The 22,032-nt window shown below is 42.7% G+C and overlaps 2 protein-coding genes across 4 annotated transcripts; both read right to left on the reverse strand.

The window, feature by feature from the left end:
- Positions 1–460: 460 nt before the first annotated feature.
- Positions 461–7,124, reverse strand: LOC121578062 (tumor suppressor candidate 2-like). Its single transcript, XM_041892145.1, has 4 exons — positions 6,993–7,124; positions 4,492–4,783; positions 2,081–2,201; positions 461–1,711 (listed from the first exon to the last, which is right to left on the reverse strand). Exons 2-4 carry the CDS (start codon positions 4,644–4,646, stop codon positions 1,646–1,648), a joined length of 342 nt encoding a protein of 113 aa, XP_041748079.1. The 5' UTR covers positions 4,647–4,783; positions 6,993–7,124; the 3' UTR covers positions 461–1,645.
- A 167-nt stretch (positions 7,125–7,291) lies between these two features.
- On the reverse strand, positions 7,292–21,542 carry LOC121578063 (ras association domain-containing protein 1-like). 3 transcript variants are annotated; one of them, XM_041892146.2, is made up of 7 exons: positions 21,200–21,542; positions 17,495–18,109; positions 13,218–13,351; positions 10,959–11,063; positions 9,253–9,541; positions 8,754–8,869; positions 7,292–8,581 (listed from the first exon to the last, which is right to left on the reverse strand). In XM_041892146.2, exons 2-7 carry the CDS (start codon positions 17,865–17,867, stop codon positions 8,432–8,434), a joined length of 1,167 nt encoding a protein of 388 aa, XP_041748080.1. In that variant the 5' UTR covers positions 17,868–18,109; positions 21,200–21,542; the 3' UTR covers positions 7,292–8,431. The 3 variants fall into 3 exon arrangements, with proteins under 3 accessions (XP_041748080.1, XP_041748081.1, XP_041748082.1); XM_041892147.1 differs by lacking the exon at positions 21,200–21,542 and adding an exon at positions 20,934–21,165; XM_041892148.1 differs by lacking the exons at positions 17,495–18,109; positions 21,200–21,542 and adding an exon at positions 16,900–16,933.
- Positions 21,543–22,032: the final 490 nt, after the last annotated feature.

The following is a 22,032-nucleotide window of genomic DNA, read 5'->3' on the forward strand; positions in this document are numbered from 1 at the left end:
CAACCTTGCCTTAGGTCCAGCTCTGACTTTCCTCCTTTGGGTCGGCGAGCCCAAGCGGATTATTATGTTCAGATGGTGATGAAAACAAATTAATAAAAAAACGACAAAACAGGCATGCCTAAACTAAAGATTCAAAATCAAAACGAAAGGCCTCGTGGCCACCAAACGAACCCAGCAGCATCACAGCTCTCAAGCTGGGACACTGACTGATGACCACCTTAATTGGCAGCACCTGATGAGCTTATCAACCAGGCTCAACATCTGGACAAGGTTGCTGCTGCCCCCTGGGGGAATGGCAGTGAGCTGTAGTGTGCCGTCTAAACTACCTAACCTATTCCATAACACTATCTACAAACGCAGATGTTGGGAGAAGAGAGGACAGAAATTATTGTTGAAAGAGGGAGACATCAGTTTGTGTAATGGTGCATAGAAGAAATAAAGGGACCAAGAGCCGACTGGATACATTTTGAGTTGTAATTTAAAAAACAATGCCATTGTAACAGTTATAATAAATTAACAGTGAAATGTATCGTGCCAAAGCAGCGACGGAACAGAGGACTTTCCCAGGGGGACTAGAGTTCTTGCTTCACTGTACATGCGTGGCTCTGAGGCCTGGGCCCGTACTAAAAAAGCACTTCAGTAGGATTGCCGATCTAGGATCCCCCCATTAATGTGATTCACTATGATGATCTCAAAGGTTAAAACTGATCCTAGATCAGCGCATACTCAGACGCTTCATAACTACAAGCCCTGGTCTTCACACCATGATCACCACAGCCAGTCAAACATCACATTAAGATCAGCTTAGATTACATTGGCCACCGATTGTCTAACTCCATGGGGAAATGACAGAAGCAGAGCCAGCGTCATGCATGGTGGAAATTATATCAAGCCATGACGGGGCGTTTGTTTTTACTTGTACATGTAAAATGTGCATTAAATGTTCCTATATCTCTGACCTCAGGATATGGCCCTAATAGGTGAAGCCCTATCATTACTCTGGATGCTCTGAAGACTGAACAGGTATTGGAAAATCTCACCCCTTAATACCCATTCCCCTCGCAGCTCTGTATAGATGGTAAATTAACTCTATAGGCCGGGGTTTACAGATATAGGACTGCCGGCCTATTCTGAGACACTACTCTACTTAACAGCTCATGGTTCAACTCAAATTGTCCTACTACATTCTCCTTACAAAGTACAATGGATCATCCTACCAGAGCACACACTGCTGCTGCGAGACCAGCAGACAAGCTGTTGTCACATTTCATTCCATATCCACTAACACTCACACACTGTATATAATGAATAGGTTGAGGGTAACGGGAGCATCCAACTTATCTGAGGTGTTTCACAGATGGACAGTCTCCGTAAGTGGCCACTTACTACTGTGTGTAACGTGACTGCACACGGGCCACACTTTACAGAGTCCACATGCAGGGGCTCAACACCATGTGTTTAGACAGCCTGTCTATCATCACAGGTCAGGGTTCCGGCCAAACATCATCACGGGGAGACCATGGTGGATTAGAGGAGGGTAGGTGGAGGGCTTCAGGGTAAAGTATAGGTGGAGAGGAAAACAGGGGGACGGAGTTGACACCGTGGCTAGTCTGAGTCTGGTCTCAAAACGTGGCCCCAGGCTTCATCAAACCTCACACAGAACGACAGGGAAATCCACATGGATGCAGGGGTGCTCCAGCTTTATGGTTCCCTATAGGGAAACCGAAAGAGACGGAATGATGAACACAAATAAAACTAAAGCATCATGATTATTCTTTAGTTACCGAAACATTCAGATATGTGATCAGGATATTGCCATATCGGATATACTGGTCTGGGGGGCGGGACAATTTAAATCATGTATACTAGAGGACTAGAGGATGACATCAAAATACCAAATTGCTGTTTAATCAGGGGGGTGTATTCATTAGTGCACACTATAGCAAACTATTTTGCAACAAAAACAAGAGTTTCTATTAGACAAATTCAGATAGGAACTTCCCCGTTTCGTCCTGTTTGCTTCCTAGTGAATACACCCCTGAATTTTGTATTCCAACGGTTTGACAGAGGGGGCTGTTACCTGAGGTATGAGGTTTTTCTGGATCTTCTTCAGTTTGACCCTCTTGCGGCCATTCTTCGTCACAACCGTCTCCTCATAGAACTCGTGGGCCAGGTCTCCATCCTCGTCAAAGTAGAGGGAGCTGAAGGCAGATAAGACATAAGGGTTACTGCTGGGTGTGGTCTAGTCTGATTAATCAGGCTGTAATACACAATTAATTGGTATATACAGCCTGGAACTAATGCCTGTTGAATAAAATGTAATTTAAACGTACTTTACCAATTGTCTGTGCGGTTTGTCCTTCAGCTGCTCTACATGTTTGACAATATCCACAGGAAAGTATTGTTTATCCCAACTTTTTAGAGAGCCGGTTGTTTCAGTTCAGTACCAAGGAAAGTTTGATTTATATATTCGATATTCTGTTCTCTCATCAATAGCTATTGAACCAGGCATTATATGACAATGAAAATGGTATATTCTGAATCAGGGGAGGATGGAGAACAAATCGACACCAATGTGTGCAAAAAAATACAAAAAAAACACGTGAATTGTTCTCCATCCTCCCGATTCAGAATATAAAATGTTCATTGTCATGGCATGCTTGGTTCAATAGCTATTGATGAGAGAAAACCGAATATCCAATATAAAACAAACTTTACTTTGGTGCTGAACAGAACCATACACCTACTGGCTCTCTAAACAGTCGGGTAAACAATACTTTCCTGTAGATTTTGTCAAATTTCTAGCAGCTGAAGGTCAAACCACACAGAAAACCGGTAGACTAAGTTTAAATGTAATTTTAATATAATAATAACAAATGCCATTTAGCAGACGCTTTTATCCAAAGCGACTTACAGTCATGCGTGCATACATTTTTTTTTTGTGTGTATGGGTGGTCCCGGGGATCGAACCCACTACCCTGGCGTTACAAGCGCCATGCTCTACCAGCTGAGCTACAGAGGACAAATTTCATTCAACATTGTCTTGTAAGGAACATTTAAACGATTTTGCAAGCATTCGTTTTAGGCTGTATATACCAATTAATTGTGTATTACAGCCTGATTAAATCAGACTAGGTGTGGTCCAGAGATATAAGAGCATGACAAATGTCTACCCTCTACAGCTGTGGCATCGGTAAACCCCTCCCCTTGCGCACTGCCACACAGAGCTAGAAAGGGATGTCAAATATAAGCTCTCTGTGCCATGTGTTGATCTGTGCACTCCCGGAGATTATTATGCCTACTGACATCGTAAGGGGATGTTTCTAGAAAGATACACAATAGTGTACCCTTTATATTGTAAGTGTACAATATTTGCTTCAGATCAAAGGGGCATAAGGCATTGGGAAATCCAAGCCTTGCTTAATCCTGAGAAGCAGACAGTAGCATGTGCATTATGTTATGATGACATACAGTGCATTCGGAAAGTATTCAGACCCCTTCCCTTATTCCACATTGTTTGAGATTTTGCAAATGTATTAAAAATAAAACAGAAATACCTTATTTACATAAGTAGTCAGACCTTTTGCTATGAGACTCAAAATTGAGCTCCGGTGCATCCTGTTTCCATTGATCTTTTTTAATTTTTTTACATTTTAGTCATTTAGCAGACGCTCTTATCCAGAGCGACTTACAGTTAATGAGTGCATACATTTTCATACTGGCCCCCCGTGGGAAACGAACCCACAACCCTGGCGTTGCAAGCGCCATGCTCTACCAACTGAGCTACAACTTGATTGGAGTCCACCTGTGGTAAATTCAATTGATTGGACATGATTTGGAAAGGCACACACCTGTCTATATAAGGTCAATTGACAGTTGACAGTGCATGTCAGAGCAAAAACCAAGCCATGAGGTCGAAGGAATTGTCCGTAGAGCTCTGAGACAGGATTGTGTCAAGGCACAGATATGGGGAAGGGTACCAAAAAATGTCTGCATCTTTGAAGGTCCCCAAGAACACAGTGGCCTCCATCATTCTTAAATGGAAGAGGTTTGGAACCATCAATACTTTTCCTAGAGCTGGCCGCCCGGCCAAACTGAGCAATCGGGGGAGAAGGGCCTTGGTCAGGGAGGTGACCAAGAACCCGATGGTCACTCTGACAGAGCTCCAGATACAGGTGTGCCAAGCTTGTAGTGTCATACCCAAGAACACGCGAGGCTGTAATCGCTGCAAAGGTGCTTCAACAAAGTACTGAGTAAAGGGTCTGAATACTTATGTAAATGTGATATTTCCAGGATGTTTTTTAAAATAAATTTGCTACAATTTCTAAAAACCAGTTTTTGCTTTGTCATTATGGGGTATTGTGTGTAGATTGATGAGGGGGAAAAAACAATTTTAGCAATTTTAGAATAAGTCTAACGTAACAATGTGGAAAAAGTCAAGGTCTGAATACTTTCAGAATGCACTGTAGCTACTTGTGATGCTATATTTACCTCCGTCTGGTAAACACGAAGGGCGTCGCATTTCGGAAACTTCGGAGCCTCGCCAGCGACTGTTCATCGACTCCCTCTTTGGTTGGATCACCATCAACACTGCCTGAACCAGCAAAAGGCCAATAACCTTTGGTTTTGGAGCCACTACCTCCCATCTTCAACTGTAGGACATTATTTTCTTGGCCGGACTGCACCCAGGAGAGATTTAGCTAGTTGGTGCTCGATGAAGGTGTTGACAATTCTCGCAACAGGGACGTTGTTTATCAAGTAGAAGACCGTAACTAGCTAGAATCTAAAGGAATTACAGAGAAAGGAAGTTACTAGAAGCTAGATATTGATGAATGGTGACAAATGTTTCCCTGGAAGCTGCTGATTTTGCTAGAGATCAAATTACCTGCAATCTTAGCTATGTTGATATTATTTTTCTACTTAGCTAGCTATCTGTGACTATTTAGCATGGGTTAGCAGTCTTTAATCTAGTATTCTATACTTAAGCAATAAGGCCAGAGGGGGTGTGGTATATGGCCAATATACCACGGCTAAGGGCTGTTCTGAATCACGCCGTAACACTGAGTGCCTGGATACAGCCCTTAGCCGTGGTTTATTGGCCATATACCAGACACCCAAGGTGCCTTATTGTTATTATAAACTGGTTACCAACATAATTAGAACAGTAAAAATAAACGTCATACCCGTGGTATACGGTCTGTTATACAACAGGTGGTTCTAATCCTGAATAGTCATTGGTTAAAACCGCTTTCCAGCCGGTGTCTATTCCACAAATGACCACCAGCTAAATCTATGATGTTAAAATGCCTATTTACTCTGTTCCATCTGACTGCGCAATCCACTGTCTCACCAACCCAGCTAGGCAATTCATAAACTTGATCTCCACTATAAAAAGCATCTAGACATTATCTCACATTATACAAAAGAGCAGAGATTTGTATAAACCTTGCTGTCTGTCTCTCCGACATCTGCAACATTGTTTCAATATTCAAATTCGATCTCCAGCTGTCCCATAGTAATGAACATGTCAGGATTCGGGACGAGACACAGGCAGGCAGCGTTTCTCAGCCAGTCAAAATCATGAATCAGCTGGCATCATTTTTATGGATATATACAAAGAAATGTCAATAGAAAAAAGCTAAAACGAAGTGCAGCTATTTTGCAGTCTTTCCAGCATCAGTTTGAAGTGATTGTGTTAGCTATGTTGTTGGTTAGCTACTATGAACAACAGTGTCCTGACGTGAGAGCACATTTTCTATGCCAGGCGAAATCGCACCTCATTAGCTCATTGTTATGGATGTATCCAAATAAATGTCACTAAAAACAGCTTAAACAATTGCAATTACTGTTGTTATTCTGGCTGCACTGTTTGACGTGACTGTAAGTTAGCCATAGTTGGCTAGCTAGCAAGCAAGAACGTTGACAGCCAGTATGGCAATGGAACATTTAGAACGAACGCATCCATAGATACAGAACAAAAAGACTGAAGGACTGGGACGCGTCTCTAGCAACCGAACCGATAGAACAAACGACCAGCCGGCTTGGGTAGCAACCCTAGATTTGTGTCGGGACTATATCTTGTGGAAGTATGAATAAACAAATCAAAATAAAAACAATTATGAAAATATGTCTATCATTATTTGAATATGTTGGTAACCTGTTGTATAAAGGTTATAATGCCCTCGAAGCTGGTATTTGGAGGATATATTGGAACGGTTTGCCGGCCCTCGACTTCGTCTTGGCCCTAACGACACCCGTGCCAAAATATCCTCCAAACACCGACTTCTCGGGCATTATCAATTAACTATAAACTGGGTGGTTTGAGCCCTGAATACTGATTGGCTGAAAGCCATGGTATATCAGACCGTATACCACGGGTGTGACAAAACATTTAGTTTTACAGCTCTAATTACATCGATAACCATTTTATAATAGCAATAAGGCTCCTCGGGGGTTTGTGATATATGGCCAATATACCACGGCTAAGGGCTGTGTCTAGGCATTCTGCTTTGAGTCATGCATAAGAACAGCCCTTAGTCATGGTATATTGGCCATATACCACACCTCCTCGGGTCTTATTGCTTAAATATACCACGGCAGTCAGCCAATCAGCACTCGAACCACACAGTTTATTTTAAAAAAACTAGCAAGGTAGGATTTGAGGCTGGCGTTAGTTTCCCAAACCAATGTAGCTTAGCTAGCTGCTAACACCAACGACGTCCTGTCATCATCCGTAGCTAGCTAGCCGACTACTCACTTTTATAACTTTCCTGTTAAAAAGCAGCATGTCATATCTGAAACAGCTTTAATTATTTATTGAGCTTATGGCAGAACATTCCAGCGTGTCTGAGGCTGTGATATGCTAGTTGTAGCTAAGGCCCTTCAGAATATCAGATAGCTAGCTACAAAACGCCATACTTGCTGTCAATACGTGCTGTCACGTTTCAATTTGATTTGTTACATGCTTGAAAGCGCATTCACTATCACCATACCCAGAGTAATTTCAGCTTGATGTCGATCAATCGAATGAAATCAAGGATGTGCCAACTTCCTTTGACGACGAATGCCTTCAAAACACAAACAGCTCTCTCACGCTGAAAAATCTAGCCTCAGCCTCTCCCTCACTTCCGTTAAATCGAGGGCATGTACTTGCGTCACTTCCCGTCTATTTATTTACTTTCCTTGTTGGGAAGGAAAGGAGATGAGGAAAGAGAGTGCAAAATTGTCTACTCTAAAGTGGATGATGTAAGGCATAATAACAACACTGATAACAAAATAAAGATTAAATGACTAATTTGTTATCTTTTTATTATTCGTGGAAATATGAACACATTGCAAAATTGATTCATTTCCTTAGATATGTAATTCCCATAATAAAACATGTATGACACTGGCTAGCTAAAAGTTTAAAGGATTTATCTGAGTATTTATGACAGATGTCTTCCCAGAAAGCTGGGCCATGTGCAGTAGGAAGACGATGTTTTCGAAACGGGGAGAGACCTAAACTGTCCCTATAAGAACACAGAATTTTGTTTTCCATTGAAAAACATTTTGCTATAGTATGCCCTACTCAACACAACCCTGATCGAAAACAGTTGTCAAGTTTCATAACACGTCCCTAAACTAAGATAGAAATCTAGAGAAAGCCCACAACAGATTGACATGTCAGACGCATTCAATGATCCCTTTATTAACGACAAGGGGAATTATGAGAGTAACAACAGCTCAATACAGTTCAATCTTCAGTTATCGCACCCTCGCCCAACATCTGAGCAGCAGCAAACATTTTCCCAGTGAAAAACTCCAGTTCTCAGGTTAAGCAGTGTCCAGACCAGGACATCTCCTGGGTGTCCAGTCAATGACTTTATCATCTGTCCTCACTCCTCAGACAACTTCTTCCAGTCATCATAGTAGTACCCAATCAAGGCCACACAACACCCGTAGTAGTAGCCCACTGGTTTGCACTAAATATCCCTACCTTCTCTCCTAGCTTACACTACTATGTCCCTGGGCTTGTTCTACATTGCAGCTGACAGTGCAGGCGACTGCCGACTAACTGATCTTCAAAGAACCTTGCATCATAAATAACGACTCATTATTATTTGTAGATCAGACAGTCAGTCACAATTTACCCATGATACATTACGATTTTAATCCTCTGGAACACGGCCAAAGTCCGTCTCAAGGACATGTTCATGATTGATCTCTGACTTCCTGTCTCTCCCCCTATCTAACCCCCTTTGGCCGTAGTTGCCATCTACAGCTGCAGAGGTTGCTGTGCTGTGCTCTATCTGCTACAGCAAGGACAGCTCTAAAGACCTTTGAACTCAGAATGGCATATTGTGTACCATGACCATATTGTGTACCATGCTCCTGGTGGCTGCTGGTCAATAGTGTGCATGCCTCTCCACCATGATGCCATCACATCACATCAGCCGGGGGTGGTGACGCTGGCCATTGCCTCCTTCACCCTGTCCCTGGCCAGAGCGTAGCGCTTGATGATCTGCCGGATGTGTTCCTCTTCCTCGCGCTGAAGGATCCGCAGGAAATTGTGCAGCTCAGGAAAGCTGAATGCATCCCACTGTGGGAGAGAGAGTAACTCAATGTTCAATTCTCAATGCAGTAAAGTAATTACTCTGTCAACACTTTCCAATACACTTCATTTTCAGTGTTGAGCATATGAGAGCCCTCTTTGTGTATTTTTTTGGGACATAGAAATATATTATATTTGTATGGTTTTGGAGATGACTCACGTTGACCTCCCCAGTCTCATTCTCTTTCAACACCAAACTTAGGACTATCTCATTAGGTCCGGCACACAGACGCAGGTGGAGCGGACGCTCATCATCAGACAGCTTACGGAGGTATACTAGAAAGGTAAAACAAAGAAAGAGACAGAGAGAGATACATAGCCATAATATGACATTTGAAGTCTCTATTCCTTTGAAACTTTTGTGAGTGTAATGTTTACTGTTCATTTTTGATTGTTTATTTCACTTTGGTTTATTATCTATTTAACTTGCTTTGGCAATGTAAACATATGTTTCCCATGCCAATACAGCCCTTTTGAATTGAATAGAGAGAGAGAGAGAGAGAGAGAGAGAGAGAGAGAGAGAGAGAGAGAGAGAGAGAGAGAGAGAGAGAGAGAGAGAGAGAGAGAGAGAGAGAGAGAAAAAAAAGTGACCCGGACATTTTCTTACATTGTGTTTGGTATCATATTAAGTGGAATGATTTGTGCTAATGGACACTCACACTGGTTTTGATGTTCACTGCGCTCAAACAGGGCGAACTTGGCCGGGTTGTCCACCACAGTGAACTTGTTGAGCAGGGCCTCTATGACCTCTCGTGCCTGTGTCCGGGAGCTTATGTGCAGGTGTTTGGCTGTGTTTTTTGGGAGGTAGAAAGAAGTCCGGCACTTCAGCCCCCCCTCCAGCTGCCCCTCTTCCTGTGGTGAAGACACCTTCCGAGGGGGTGGGAGTGACACAGGACGAGTCAGCTTAAAAAGGACCCTGATGAAGCCAGTGTATGATCCGTCTCGGTTCTGAAAAAAGGATACAGAGTCCTTAGATGGATTGTCAATGGACATGTCAATACAGTGTGAACATAACGTGCCTGAGGAACTCATATACACAGCTGAAATAAAATATCCCAGAAATCGTCCATATGCAAAGAAAGCTTATTTCTCTCAAATTTTGTGCACAAATTTGTTTACATCCCTCTTTGTGAGCATTTCTCTTTTGCCAATATAATCCCTCCACCTGACAGGTGTGGCATATCAAGAAGCTGATTAAACAGCATGGTCATTACACAGGTGCACCTTGTACTGGGGACAATAAAAGGCCACTCTAAAATGAGCTGTTTTGTCACACAACATAATGCCCCAGATGTCTCAAGTTTTGAGGGAGCGTGCAATTGGCATGCTGACTGCAGGAATGTGCACCAGAGCTGTTGCCAGAGAATTGAATGTTCATCTCCCTACCATAAGCCGCCTCCAACATCGTTTTAGAGAATTTGGCAGTCGACTTCAGTGGGCAAATGCTCACCTTCGATGGCCACTGGCATGCTGGAGAAGTGTGCTCTTCACGGATGAATCCCGGTTTCAACTGTACCGGACAGATGGCAGACAGCGTGTATTGCATCGTGTGGGCGAGCGGTTTGCTGATATCAACTTTGTGAACAGTATCTCATGGTGGCGGTGGGGTTATGGTATGGGCAGGCATAAGGTACGGACAACGAACACAATTGCATTTTATTGATTGCAATTTGAATGCACAGAGATACCGTGATGAGATCCTGAGGCCCATTGTCGTGCCATTCATCCGCCGCCATCACCTCATGTTTCAGCATGATAATGCACGGCCCCATTTCCAAGGATCTGTAAACAATTCCTGGAAGCTAAAAATGTCCCAGTTCTTCCATGGCCTGCATTACTCACCAGACATGTCACCCATTGAGCATGTTTGGGATGCTCTGGATCAACGTGTATGACAGCGTGTTTCAGTTCCCACCAATATCCAGCAACTTTGCACAGCCATTGAAGCGGAGTGGGACAACATTCCGTAGGAGATGTGTCGCGCTGCATGAGGCAAATGGTGGTCACACCAGATACTGACTGGTTTTCTGATCCACGCCCCTACTTTAAAAAAAGGTATCTGTGACCAACAGATGCATATCTGTATTCCCAGTCATGAGAAATCCATAGAGTAGGGCCTAATGAATTTATTTCAATTGACTGATTTCCGTATATGGACTGTAACTCAGTAAAATCTTTGAAATTGTTGCATGTTGCGTTTATATTTCTGTTCAGTATATTAACTTACAGATTATCACATATATATACAGGACAGAGGATATAATGGGTCTGCAACTAATTTACAAAGTGAGGTTAACTGGCCATTCGACACAGGTGTGTGTGTGTGTGTGTGTGTATACATGCATTTGCATTTACATTTACATACCAGCACCATGTAGAGATTGCTGTTGATCTGAGCATTGTATTCCTTCACCTTCTGCTGGATGTCACTGACAGAAAGCACTTGTTTCCCCCAGTCAATTGGTTCAATCTGAAATAGAGGAGAGGAATGTGAGTTTCAAAACAAATCTCCTAGGACCTATTCCTATGGTCTGGCTGTAGGCTCACTGTCTAACCAACCACAAGAGGTCAGCAGAGAACTTACTTGTGTTGTTCTACAGCTTTATTATACACCTGCTCTATCAGTGATCTCCCAAATGTTTTTATTTTTTCATGAAACAAGTGATTTTTTTCAAGTTTTTCCTAAATATTTTTTTGCCATGTGGTAAGTCAACGTGGACTACGTCCCTTCCGCATACAGTAGTTAGAAGAGTAGTACAAAAGTACAGTATCCTATGTCCTCCTCTGGCATAACTTTTTCCCACGATAACACAACCTCTCTTTCTGTCCAGTAAACAGCGAGTTCACTCCCTTGGGTTTAAAGCCAGGTGCATGAAGCAGATGGAAGCTGTGGCCAACCTTGCTCTCTCAACCCCCTCCCTACCAAGCCCAGCTAGTAAGCACATGAGGAATCCCTGCCTTCCACAAGAACAGAGGAGAGGAATTCACTGAGGACACACACACACACACACACACACATACACAGGTTAAATTTAGGCTTTGGTGTCATATCTCTGCCAGTTCCAACCAGCATATTAAGAATTTCCACACAGCAACACAAGTTCTCTTTGAACGAATTCTCCAATGTGTCATGCAAAAACAGAATCATTCCCAGCTGGGAAAAAAGCCATACACACTGTTCTAGTGTGGAGCTTTGTGTGCACAAACATCTCATTTACCTGACCCAACTCTGTGTTACAGAGAGTTTCTGTGTATGAGTTACTTAATTGCATCAAATGGCAATAGCATGATAAGAAACGACATTGTTTTGAAAACCGACTACAATGCAGTCCATCAACAAAGACATTGCACAAACGTTTAGGCTACATAGGGTAGTATGTTATCTTATTAACTTGATAGACCAGACTTCTGACTTTTTTTATTTATTGCCGCGGACGCCTCACCGTTTTCCTTTTTACTTTGATAAAGAAGGATGTGCACGCGGTGCAAAACTGCTCCAGCTCCGAGTCCGAGTCATCCTGGCTACAGTTTCCGCTGCTGGTCGCGCTGCCCAAGTCATCTCAAATGATGTGGTCTTTTCCATTGCCTCTTTTAATGCCATATCGCTACGTTACAATGTTAACGTATTTGTGCGTCCCTCACTAATTGTCATCAATTCTCAAAATCATAGCCTAGGTAATTATTTTCAATTTAACAATAAGCTCCCCAATACACATTCTAATATTCTACCATTCCTACTACTACTCTACTTGTCCCGTTACATAAGTTCCTCACAGGATTTACATTTGATGGGGAGTCCGCATGTGGTCCTTGAGTCCCACCTATTGCCCCTCTCCGACCGTGAAATTAACGCACTGAAAGAGCGTCTAGCCCCTCCCCTACTGTTACCATAAGCGCAAGCCCCTCCTTCTTTCCCAAAAATGACCAACCCGAATGTTCAGCTGTGACAGCGATTGCTCATATGGCCATTGACCACAACACCAACAGTCAAACCACAATTAACACCATAGGATAAATAACTGAGGAGCATGGTGTTTTCAAACTATAGTCTAGTTCTGACTCATGTTCTGTCAAGAACTGACTAAAACAGAAAATATGCAGCAGAACTGACTAGTGTTGAATAATAGATGAAAATGTATAGACTTTATTATTTGATGAGTTATGCATATAAGGAGATATTTGAACAGCTGTTTTATTGTGGCGTTACTAAGCAACCTCCTCCTCTCCACCCCTCTCCTAAATTGTTTGCAGAGGCTCTGCCCCCCACCCCGCCCCCCAGCGGCACAGACCCACAAAGAAGGGACCCCAAATGCACACACACATGCACACACACGCACGTACGCAAACACACACACATACACATGGACACACACACAGGGACACACACACAGCAAGGTGTAATGTTGAATTAGTACAGACCTTGGACCTTGGTTTATCTATATAATACACACACTCAATTGTGTACCCTTTGTATCCCCTCTACTAACTACAGTCAATGTTCTCTGGACAATTAATTCTCTCTCCTTTGTTGAAATAACATTTACACAATGTAAAGGAAACTGAAGAACGATAGAGACACACTGCAACTCCCATAAAGAGACATTGTATCTGTTAGGCTACTTACCACATCCACATTAGTATCTGTCTCCACGGTGTCTTCAGAAACATCAGTTTGGTTGGTAGTGAGGAGCCTACTATCTGTGCTACAATCCAACTGGATAAACGGTCGACATTGGTAGTGACAGGTGTAACTGCAGTCTAGGGAGAGAGATAGAGAGTGTAAATATCCAAAGTAAGCTTTGGCAATATGTACATTGTTACATAGAGGGAGATGGGTCACATGTGAGGAAGAGAGACGGTTGATTGCTTCAACATTACCATTCACACATTTTGGATCAACTATTTGCCTCAAATGTGTTTATTCTACCATTCATCTTGTGCATGACATGGAGACTAAAGTGGTAACTGAATTCCCCTTCCCAGCTTTCTCATTATCATCGAGCAGCACAGCAGATATACAGTGCCTTCAGAAAGTATTCAGACCCCTTGACTTTTTCCACATTTTGTTACGTTACAGCCTTATTCTAAAATGGATTAAATAAAAAACATCCTAATCAATCTGCACACAATACCCCATAATGACAAAGCGAAAACAGGTTTTTAGAAATACTTATTTACATAAGTATTCATTTGCTATGAGACTCGAAATTGAGCTCAGGTGCATCCTGTTTCCATTGATCATCCATGAGATGTTTCTACAACTTGATTGGACTTGACTGGTCGAAGGAATTGTTCGTAGAGCTCCGAGACAGGATTGTGTCGAGGCACAGATCTGGGGAAGGGTACCAAAACATTTCTGCAGCATTGAAGGTCCCCAAGAACACAGTGGCCTCCATCATTCTTTAATGGAAGACGTTTGGAACCACCAAGACTCTTCCTAGAGCTGGCCGCCCGGCCAAAATGAACAATCAGGGGAGAACGGCCTTGGTCTGGGTGGTGACCAAGATCCCGATGGTCACTCTGACAGAGCTCTAGAGTTCCTCTGTGGAGATGGGAGAATCTTCCAGAAGGACAACCATCTCTGCAGCACTCCACTAATCAGGCCTTAATGGTAGAGTGGCCAGACGGAAGTCACTCCTCAGTAAAAGCCCGCTTGGAATTTGCCAAAAGGCACCTAAAGACTCTCAGAGTGCCAAGCTTGTAGCGTCATACTCAAGAAGACTCGAGGCTGTAATCGCTGCCAAAGGTTCTTCAACAAGGTACTGGGTAAAGGGTCTGAATACTTATGTAAATGTGATATTTCCAGGTTTTTTTAAACCTTTTTTTGCTTTGTCATTATGGGGTATTGTGTGTAGATTGACGAGGGAAAAAAAACAATTTAATACATTTTAGAATAAGGCTGTAACGTAACAAAATGTGGAAAAAGTCAAGAGGTCTGAATAGTTTCTGAATGCACTATAGGTCTTCACTGCCCTCTGCTGTTGATTCTGTCCACCACATCAACTATGAATGAGTCTCGTCCCACAGCCGCCATGAGTCTGGCAAGCAAGTCTAATGAATTAGTGGCTTTGGCTAAACAGACTTGACTGTATTCAGCCCCATACTATCTACACATATTTAACTCTCATGGGCCCAATAGAGACAAATAGTAACGGCGTCTTTTTGTTGGCACTAACTCTGCCATGGTTCATTGGACAAAGCCTATGGAGAAAATGAATGGTTTTTGTAGGGTGGTAAACACAGGCTTAGGAGATCTTACATGTTTTGTTCTATGAGATAATCTTCATCCGCTAATGTCACTTTTTGTTAATTTTGAAGCATTTATGTAATATTATACAACGGGTGGGTCTAATCCTGAATACTGATTGGTTCAAAGCGTATTCCAGCCGGTGTCTATTCCACAAGGCTAAATCTATGACGTTAAAATGCCTATTTACTCTGTTCCATCTGACTGCGCAATCCACTGTCTCATCAGCCCAGCCAGGCAATTTATAAACTCTAGACATTATCTCACATTACTTTTAGACTAACATTTAGTTTTCAACAGCAGAGATTTGTATAAACCTTCCTGTTTGTCTCTCCAACATTTGCAACATTGTTTCAATATTCAAATTCGATCTCCAGCTGTCCCATAGTAATGAATGTGTCGGGAGTCGGGACGAGACAAACAGGTAGGCAGCGTTTCTCAGCCAGTCGAAATCATGAATCAGCTGGCATAGTTTTTATGGATATATACAAATAAATGTAAATTGAAAAAAGTAAAATGAAACGAAGTGCAGCTAGTTTGCAGTCTTTCCAGCTTCAGTTGGAAGTGATTGTGTTAGCTGTGTTGTTGGCTAGCTCCTATGAACAACAGTGTCCTGATGAGAAAGAACATTTTCTATGCCAGGCGAAATCGTGCCTCATTAGCTCATTGTTATGGATGTATCCAAATAAATGTCACTAGAAAACAGCTTAAACAAATGCAGCTACTGTTGTTATTCTGGCTGCACTGTTTGACGTGACTGTAAGTTAGCCGTAGTTGGCTAGCTAGCAAGTAAGGGATAAGAACGTTGCCAGCCAGTATGGCAATGGAACATTTAGAACGAACGATTGGGTTGCAACGACTGTTGAAGAGTCCATAGAAAGAACAAAAAGACTGAACAACTGGGTCGAGTCTCTGGCAAACGAACCGATAGAACAAACGACCAGCCGGCTTGGGTAGCAACCCTAGATATGTGTCGGGACTATATCTTGTGGAAGGATGAAATAGTATGAATAAATTCATTAAAAAAACGTTTTAATTGAAAATATGTCAATCATTATTTGAATATGTTGGTAACTCGTTATTTAAAAGTGATAATGCTTCGAAGCCGGTGTTTGGAGGATATACTGGTACGGTTTGCTGGCCCTCGTCTTCGTCTTGGGCCTAACAACACCGTGCCAATATATCCTCCAAACACCGGCTTCTCTGGCATTATCACTTAAATTAAAAACACATAAAGCACATAAAGGCTTGATAATTCATAAAGGTCATGTTAACTGACTGATATTAGCTCATAGAACAAAACATATAAGATCTCCTAAGCCTGTATTAACCTCAGACTTTATTTTCTGCATTTATTCCAAATCCCTATTCATTCCCAATGATATTTTCCCATAGGGATTGCTGAACGAACCAGAGGTAACTCATTTCCGGGTTTTAGGATTACAAGCTGGCTAGGTCTATCCCAAATGGCTTACTAGACTCTCTCCACAAGGGCGTAGGGTCTAGGGGTCCATTTGGAATTGGGCATATACTTTTGATGGCTGTTGCAGTTTCCTTCTTCACTACCACTTAAAATACACAACACAGAAATACATGCAGTCCAAAGGTTATTTTAGAAGACAAGAATGTTCCCATGCTCCTGCTGTCCCCTATGCTCTAAAAACACCAAGCTTCCCAGAGCTTCCTGCTGATAGGGTCGTGCTCTGGGACAAGCTTTCACCTGATTGGATGAGAAACAAATCCAAAAAGCAGGCTGTTTGTCTTATGGAGTAGTTCATATATTTGAGAAATAATTATGTAATTATCTTTATTAAGATGCAATAAGACAGATCTGATTCCTAATCAATAAACATCCTATTGGGATGAGTGCACAGGATATGAGAGAAATGTTATTTTAAGGCTCTATCACACTATAGGAAAAAGAGATTGCTACAGAAAACATGCTAACACACTTATATATATTCCTGCATGTGTGAATGTCTGACTCTCTCAACTCTCACACAAATTGACATGCTGCACACACATACATATACACAGAGTATAAAAACATTAAGAATACCTGCTCTTTCCATGACATAGACTGACCAGGTAAATCCAGGTGAAAGCTATGATCCCTTACTGATGTCACTTGTTAAATCCAAATTCAGTGTAGATGAAGGGGAGGAGACAGGTTAAAGAAAGATTTTTAAGCCTTGAGACAATTGAGACATGGATTGTGTAGATGTGCCATTCAGAGGGTGAATGGGCAAGACAAAAGATTGAAGTGCCTTTGAACTGGGTATGGTAGTAGGTGCCAGGCACACCAGTTTGTGTCAAGAACTGCAACGCTACTGGGTTTTTCACGCTCAACAGCTTCCCGTGTGTATCAAAAATGGTCCACCACCCGAAGGACACCCAGCCAACTTTGACACAACTGTGGGAAGCATTGGAGTCAACATGGGCAAGCATCCCTGTGGAACGCTTTCGACACCTTGTAGAGTCCATGCCCCGACGAATTGAGGCTGTTCTGAGGGCAAAAGGGGGAGGGGGGGTACAAATGTTTGGTATACTCAGTGTATATACCCACATACCAACACACATACAGTGATCACATGCATGCACGCACACACGCACGCAAGTGCACACACACACACACACACTGGGTTGGTACTTACTAGCACAGCTCAGGCTCTGTTTGTAAAGGCCCCAAATGAATTCTCCACACAGGTCACACCAGGTGATCTGGGTGTAGCTGCAGGGCTGGAAGTCATGTCCCTTCCCACCCTGCCCTGTGAACCACGAGGGCCCCTCAACGCTCACACTGTCCCCCACCAGCCGGACCACCTGGCTAGACCTCTGCGAAGCCCTCACCTGCCTGGGAGTCAGGGGTGCTGCTGGGAGCGGAGGGGCTGGTTGGTCCGGTGCCAGCTCAATGCGATCATTTAGGCTGAGATCTTTCAGCTCAATCAGCTCACACTTGGAGATCCCGTTGACCCAGGCAAACAGCCGGGCAACGGCCTGTGGGGGCTCACTGCCCATGGTTAGCATGGACTATACTTACACCCGGTCCACACAGGGAACTCAGTCTCACTGGAATGAATCCATCCAAGGACCGTCGCAGCATCCGTATTTAGAACCTTGATCATGTCAGATGTTGTCTATCGTGCAGAGAAAGTGTTGGCTCTGAAGCTATCTTCGGCGTGATGAGCAGTGTGCCAGAATAGGTGTCAGCTGAACAACATCTGTTCATGGAGTCCTCTTCAGGCTCCGTGACAGACCAAACAAGCTTTCTAAATCAGAGGGAATTATACATTTATACAGGAGTTCTATAATCACAATCAGACTTCATCACATCCCAGTATTCTGACTGCTGTCTATACCAGGAAGAGAAAGACAGAATATAAACATGTTTTACAGAAAGCTAGCTGCAGTCATTCCTTTCACCATGCCATTCACAGACTTCATTTTCATCCACCAAAACTAGAGAAAGATTTCAATTCTGTTCAACAGTTTAACAGGCAGTACAAGTCGTTGGTAGAATACAGCTGGCTCTGGCTACATATGAAATACAGCCTACAAATGGAAAAAAATGAAGATTAATATTTGTTGGCCAAAGCCAGGATTCATAAGATGATATATAAAATGTGGGACAAGTTGACTAGTTTATTCCTGCACGGGAGCATAGCGGAGAGCATAGTCTTTGACATGAAAGAAACATGACAACATGACAGGCCACCTGTATTCATGTGACTGTTGGGAAAGAGGCACTCAGCAGGAATTGACATGTGGGAAAAATAATCCTTGACTATATATGTATATACAGTGGGGCAAAAAAGTATTTAGTCAGCCACCAATTGTGCAAGTTCTCCCACTTAAAAAGATGAGAGAGGCCTGTAATTTTCATCATAGGTACACGTCAACTATGACAGACAAATTGAGAAAAAAAATCCAGAAAATCCCATTGTAGGATTTTAATGAATTTATTTGCAAATTATGGTGGAAAATAAGTATTTGGTCACCTACAAACAAGCAAGATTTCTGGCTCTCACAGACCTGTAACTTCTTCTTTAAGAGGCTCCTCTGTCCTCCACTCGTTACCTGTATTAATGGCACCTGTTTGAACTTGTTATCAGTATAAAAGACACCTGTCCACAACCTCAAACAGTCACACTCCAAACTTCACAATGGCCAAGACCAAAGAGCTGTCAAAGGACACCAAAAACAAAATTGTAGACCTGCACCAGGCTGGGAAGACTGAATCTGCAACAGGTAAGCAGCTTGGTTTGAAGAAATCAACTGTGGGAGCAATTATTAGGAAATGGAAGACATACAAGACCACTGATAATCTCCCTCGATCTGGGGGCTCCATGCAAGATCTCACCCCGTGGGGTCAAAATGATCACAAGAACGGTGAGCAAAAATCCCAGAACCACACGGGGGGACCTAGTGAATGACCTGCTGAGAGCTGGGACCAAAGTAACAAAGCCAACCATCAGTAACACACTACGCCGCCAGGGACTCAAATCCTGCAGTGCGAGACGTGTCCCCCTGCTTAAGCCAGTACATGTCCAGGCCCGTCTGAAGTGCATTTGGATGATCCAGAAGAGGATTGGGAGAATGTCATATGGTCAGATGAAACCAAAATATAACTTTTTGGTAAAAACTCAACTCGTCATGTTTGGAGGACAAAGAATGCTGAGTTGCATCCAAAGAACACCATACCTACTGTGAAGCATGGGGTTGGAAACATCATGCTTTGGGGCTGTTTTTTCTGCAAAGGGACCAGGACGACTGATCCGTGTAAAGGAAAGAATGAATGGGGCCATGTATCGTGAGATTTTGAGTGAAACCCTCCTTCCATCAGCAAGGGCATTGAAGATGAAACGTGGCTGGGTCTTTCAGCATGACAATGATCCCAAACACACCGCCCGGGCAACGAAGGAGTGGCTTCGTAAGAAGCATTTCAAGGTCCTGGAGTGGCCTAGCCAGTCTCCAGATCTCAACCCCATAGAAAATATTTGGAGGGAGTTGAAAGTCTGTGTTGCCCAGCGACAGCCCCAAAACATCACTGCTCTAGAGGAGATCTGCATGGAGGAATGGGCCAAAATACCAGCAACAGTGTGTGAAAACCTTGTGAAGACTTACAGAAAACGTTTGACCTGTGTCATTGCCAACAAAGGGTATATAACAAAGTATTGAGAAACTTTTGTTATTGACCAAATACTTATTTTCCACCATCATATGCCAATAAATTCATTAAAAATCCTACAATGTGATTTTCTGGATTTTTTTTTCTATTTTTGTCTGTCATAGTTGACGTGTACCTATGATGAAAATTACAGGCCTCTCTCATCTTTTTAAGTGGGAGAACTTGCACAATTGGTGGCTGACTAAATACTTTTTCCCCCCACTGTATGTGGTCCTATGTAGCTCAGCTGGTAGAGCACGGCGCTTGTAACGCCAAGGTAGTGGGTTCGATCCCCGGGACCACCCATACACAAAAATGTATGCACGCATGACTGTAAGTCGCTTTGGATAAAAGCGTCTGCTAAATGGCATATTATTATTATTTATATAGACTGTAGACAAAAAGGCACTATTCTACTAGGGAATGCATACAATTGAGAGGTTGAATGACAATAGCCTATCCATTGCTATTCCAAGCATGTGCCGTATGCTCATTTAGTCTATATGTTCTGGAATATAATAAAGGATTTCCTTCACTCTTAATTGAAAGTGATATATCTTAGCTAAACGAGCAGCCCTGACAGAGGCCAACCCCCTAAACCCAGCGGTGCCCTAGCTGTGACCAGGGCAAGTGCAACTATAATATATTTTATATTAGGAATGCAGTTGTTGGAGTTGGAACGTTCTCCCTTCAGTGCACCACGATTGTGTCCCCTATAGCTTAATGTATTGACAAGAATAAGAACAGGCGCTGCACGGTCACAACTCGCCAACTGGGTCACCACTACGCGCAGCTCAGCAACAACCATCCACATTGGTTACAAATTAGTTACACAGACTCGAACATGTTTAACAGTTTAAAAATATATATATCAATAGGCTAAAAGGAAAGCCTATAGTGTATATTGGTGTTAAATTGTAATTTACCATTGGAGATGTTATTGAGGTCATCACATCGACGTTTAGGCACTTTTCTTTCAACGTAATTTAACACTAGCCTATAGATATATATACATTCCAGAACAGCACTATTCTCGATGACGATGTTAATAAAGACCAGTTAACGACCCGTTTTAATCCGATGGCTCTCTGAAACCGGGTGAGATACCTGGTTTTAGTGACACCGCGCGCGACCCACCATGATGCACCACAAACAGTATGTTTGTAAAATAGGATTTTGGACGTCTGCTCACCTCTCTTTGTGTACACCCCCTCCTCGTCGTTGGTGGTTATGTATTAACCGTGGGCAAATGTTGACTGGTGTCCAAGGTTTAGGGCTATAGATTCGTTCTTTTCTCTCCAAGCACACTCTCGTCGACAGATTACTGATGCCTAATCCCGTCCTGTTTCTTGTAGTTCCTCACTCATCATGCCATGAGGTTTACCCGGATAGCTTCTTCTCCATCAAACAGAGCAGAATATTTCTGCATTTAGTACTTCTAAAGGCTACAAGTTCCTGGAAGTGTTTATGTAATTGTTCACATGAAACAAGTTGCAAGTACGTCCAATTAGGGAGCTGTCCAGTGCTGAAAGTGCTGAAATCGATCAGCAGCGAGGTGTGAGAGAAAGTGAGACAGTCCCATTTTATGAGATGTGATATTAAAATACTAGACCACCTATGTAATTTTGTATATTCAAATATTAATCAGATCTGATATTCCAAGACATTATGTAATTTCCAAGTCCCCAAATGTAGCCTGGCCCTATAGACAAGTTGGCTGTCTGACTGATTAAATACGAAATGTTCAGATGTTCAATGTTTTGGAAATCACCCGAAGAGAAGCCTCAGGTTAGAAATATGGAGCTCTGTTCTCCAAAACACACAGTGGAGATGGAAGCAGAGATGTTAGACTATATTGTATGAATATTAAAGTGTATGTAATATATTTATTCTAGTATGTATACAAGGCTTTGCAGGCAATATATAGAACAACATGAACGGAGTGATAAACAGCAGGTGTAGGCTATGGGGAGCCAGACCAGAGCCTATAGTGATCTGCATGGTTGGCCTATACACTATCATGCT

Source organism: Coregonus clupeaformis, chromosome 12 (genome assembly GCF_020615455.1).
Source record: "Coregonus clupeaformis isolate EN_2021a chromosome 12, ASM2061545v1, whole genome shotgun sequence".
Lineage (NCBI taxonomy): Eukaryota > Metazoa > Chordata > Actinopteri > Salmoniformes > Salmonidae > Coregonus > Coregonus clupeaformis.

Excerpts from the sequence above, each read along its gene's own strand:
- LOC121578062 (XM_041892145.1), bottom strand. The coding sequence starts at position 4,646 with ATGGGAGGTAGTGGCTCCAAAACCAAAGGTTATTGGCCTTTTGCTGGT. Across the intron at positions 2,202-4,491 it reads TTCGTGTTTACCAGACGGAG|CTCCCTCTACTTTGACGAGG; the intron begins GTAAATATAGCA and ends ATCTGCCTTCAG. Across the intron at positions 1,712-2,080 it reads AGAAAAACCTCATACCTCAG|GGAACCATAAAGCTGGAGCA; the intron begins GTAACAGCCCCC and ends GTTTCCCTATAG.
- LOC121578063 (XM_041892146.2), bottom strand. The coding sequence starts at position 17,867 with ATGCTAACCATGGGCAGTGAGCCCCCACAGGCCGTTGCCCGGCTGTTT. Across the intron at positions 13,352-17,494 it reads ACAGAGCCTGAGCTGTGCTA|ACTGCAGTTACACCTGTCAC; the intron begins GTAAGTACCAAC and ends CTCTCTCCCTAG. Across the intron at positions 8,870-9,252 it reads CAGTGAACATCAAAACCAGT|TATACCTCCGTAAGCTGTCT; the intron begins GTGAGTGTCCAT and ends TTACCTTTCTAG.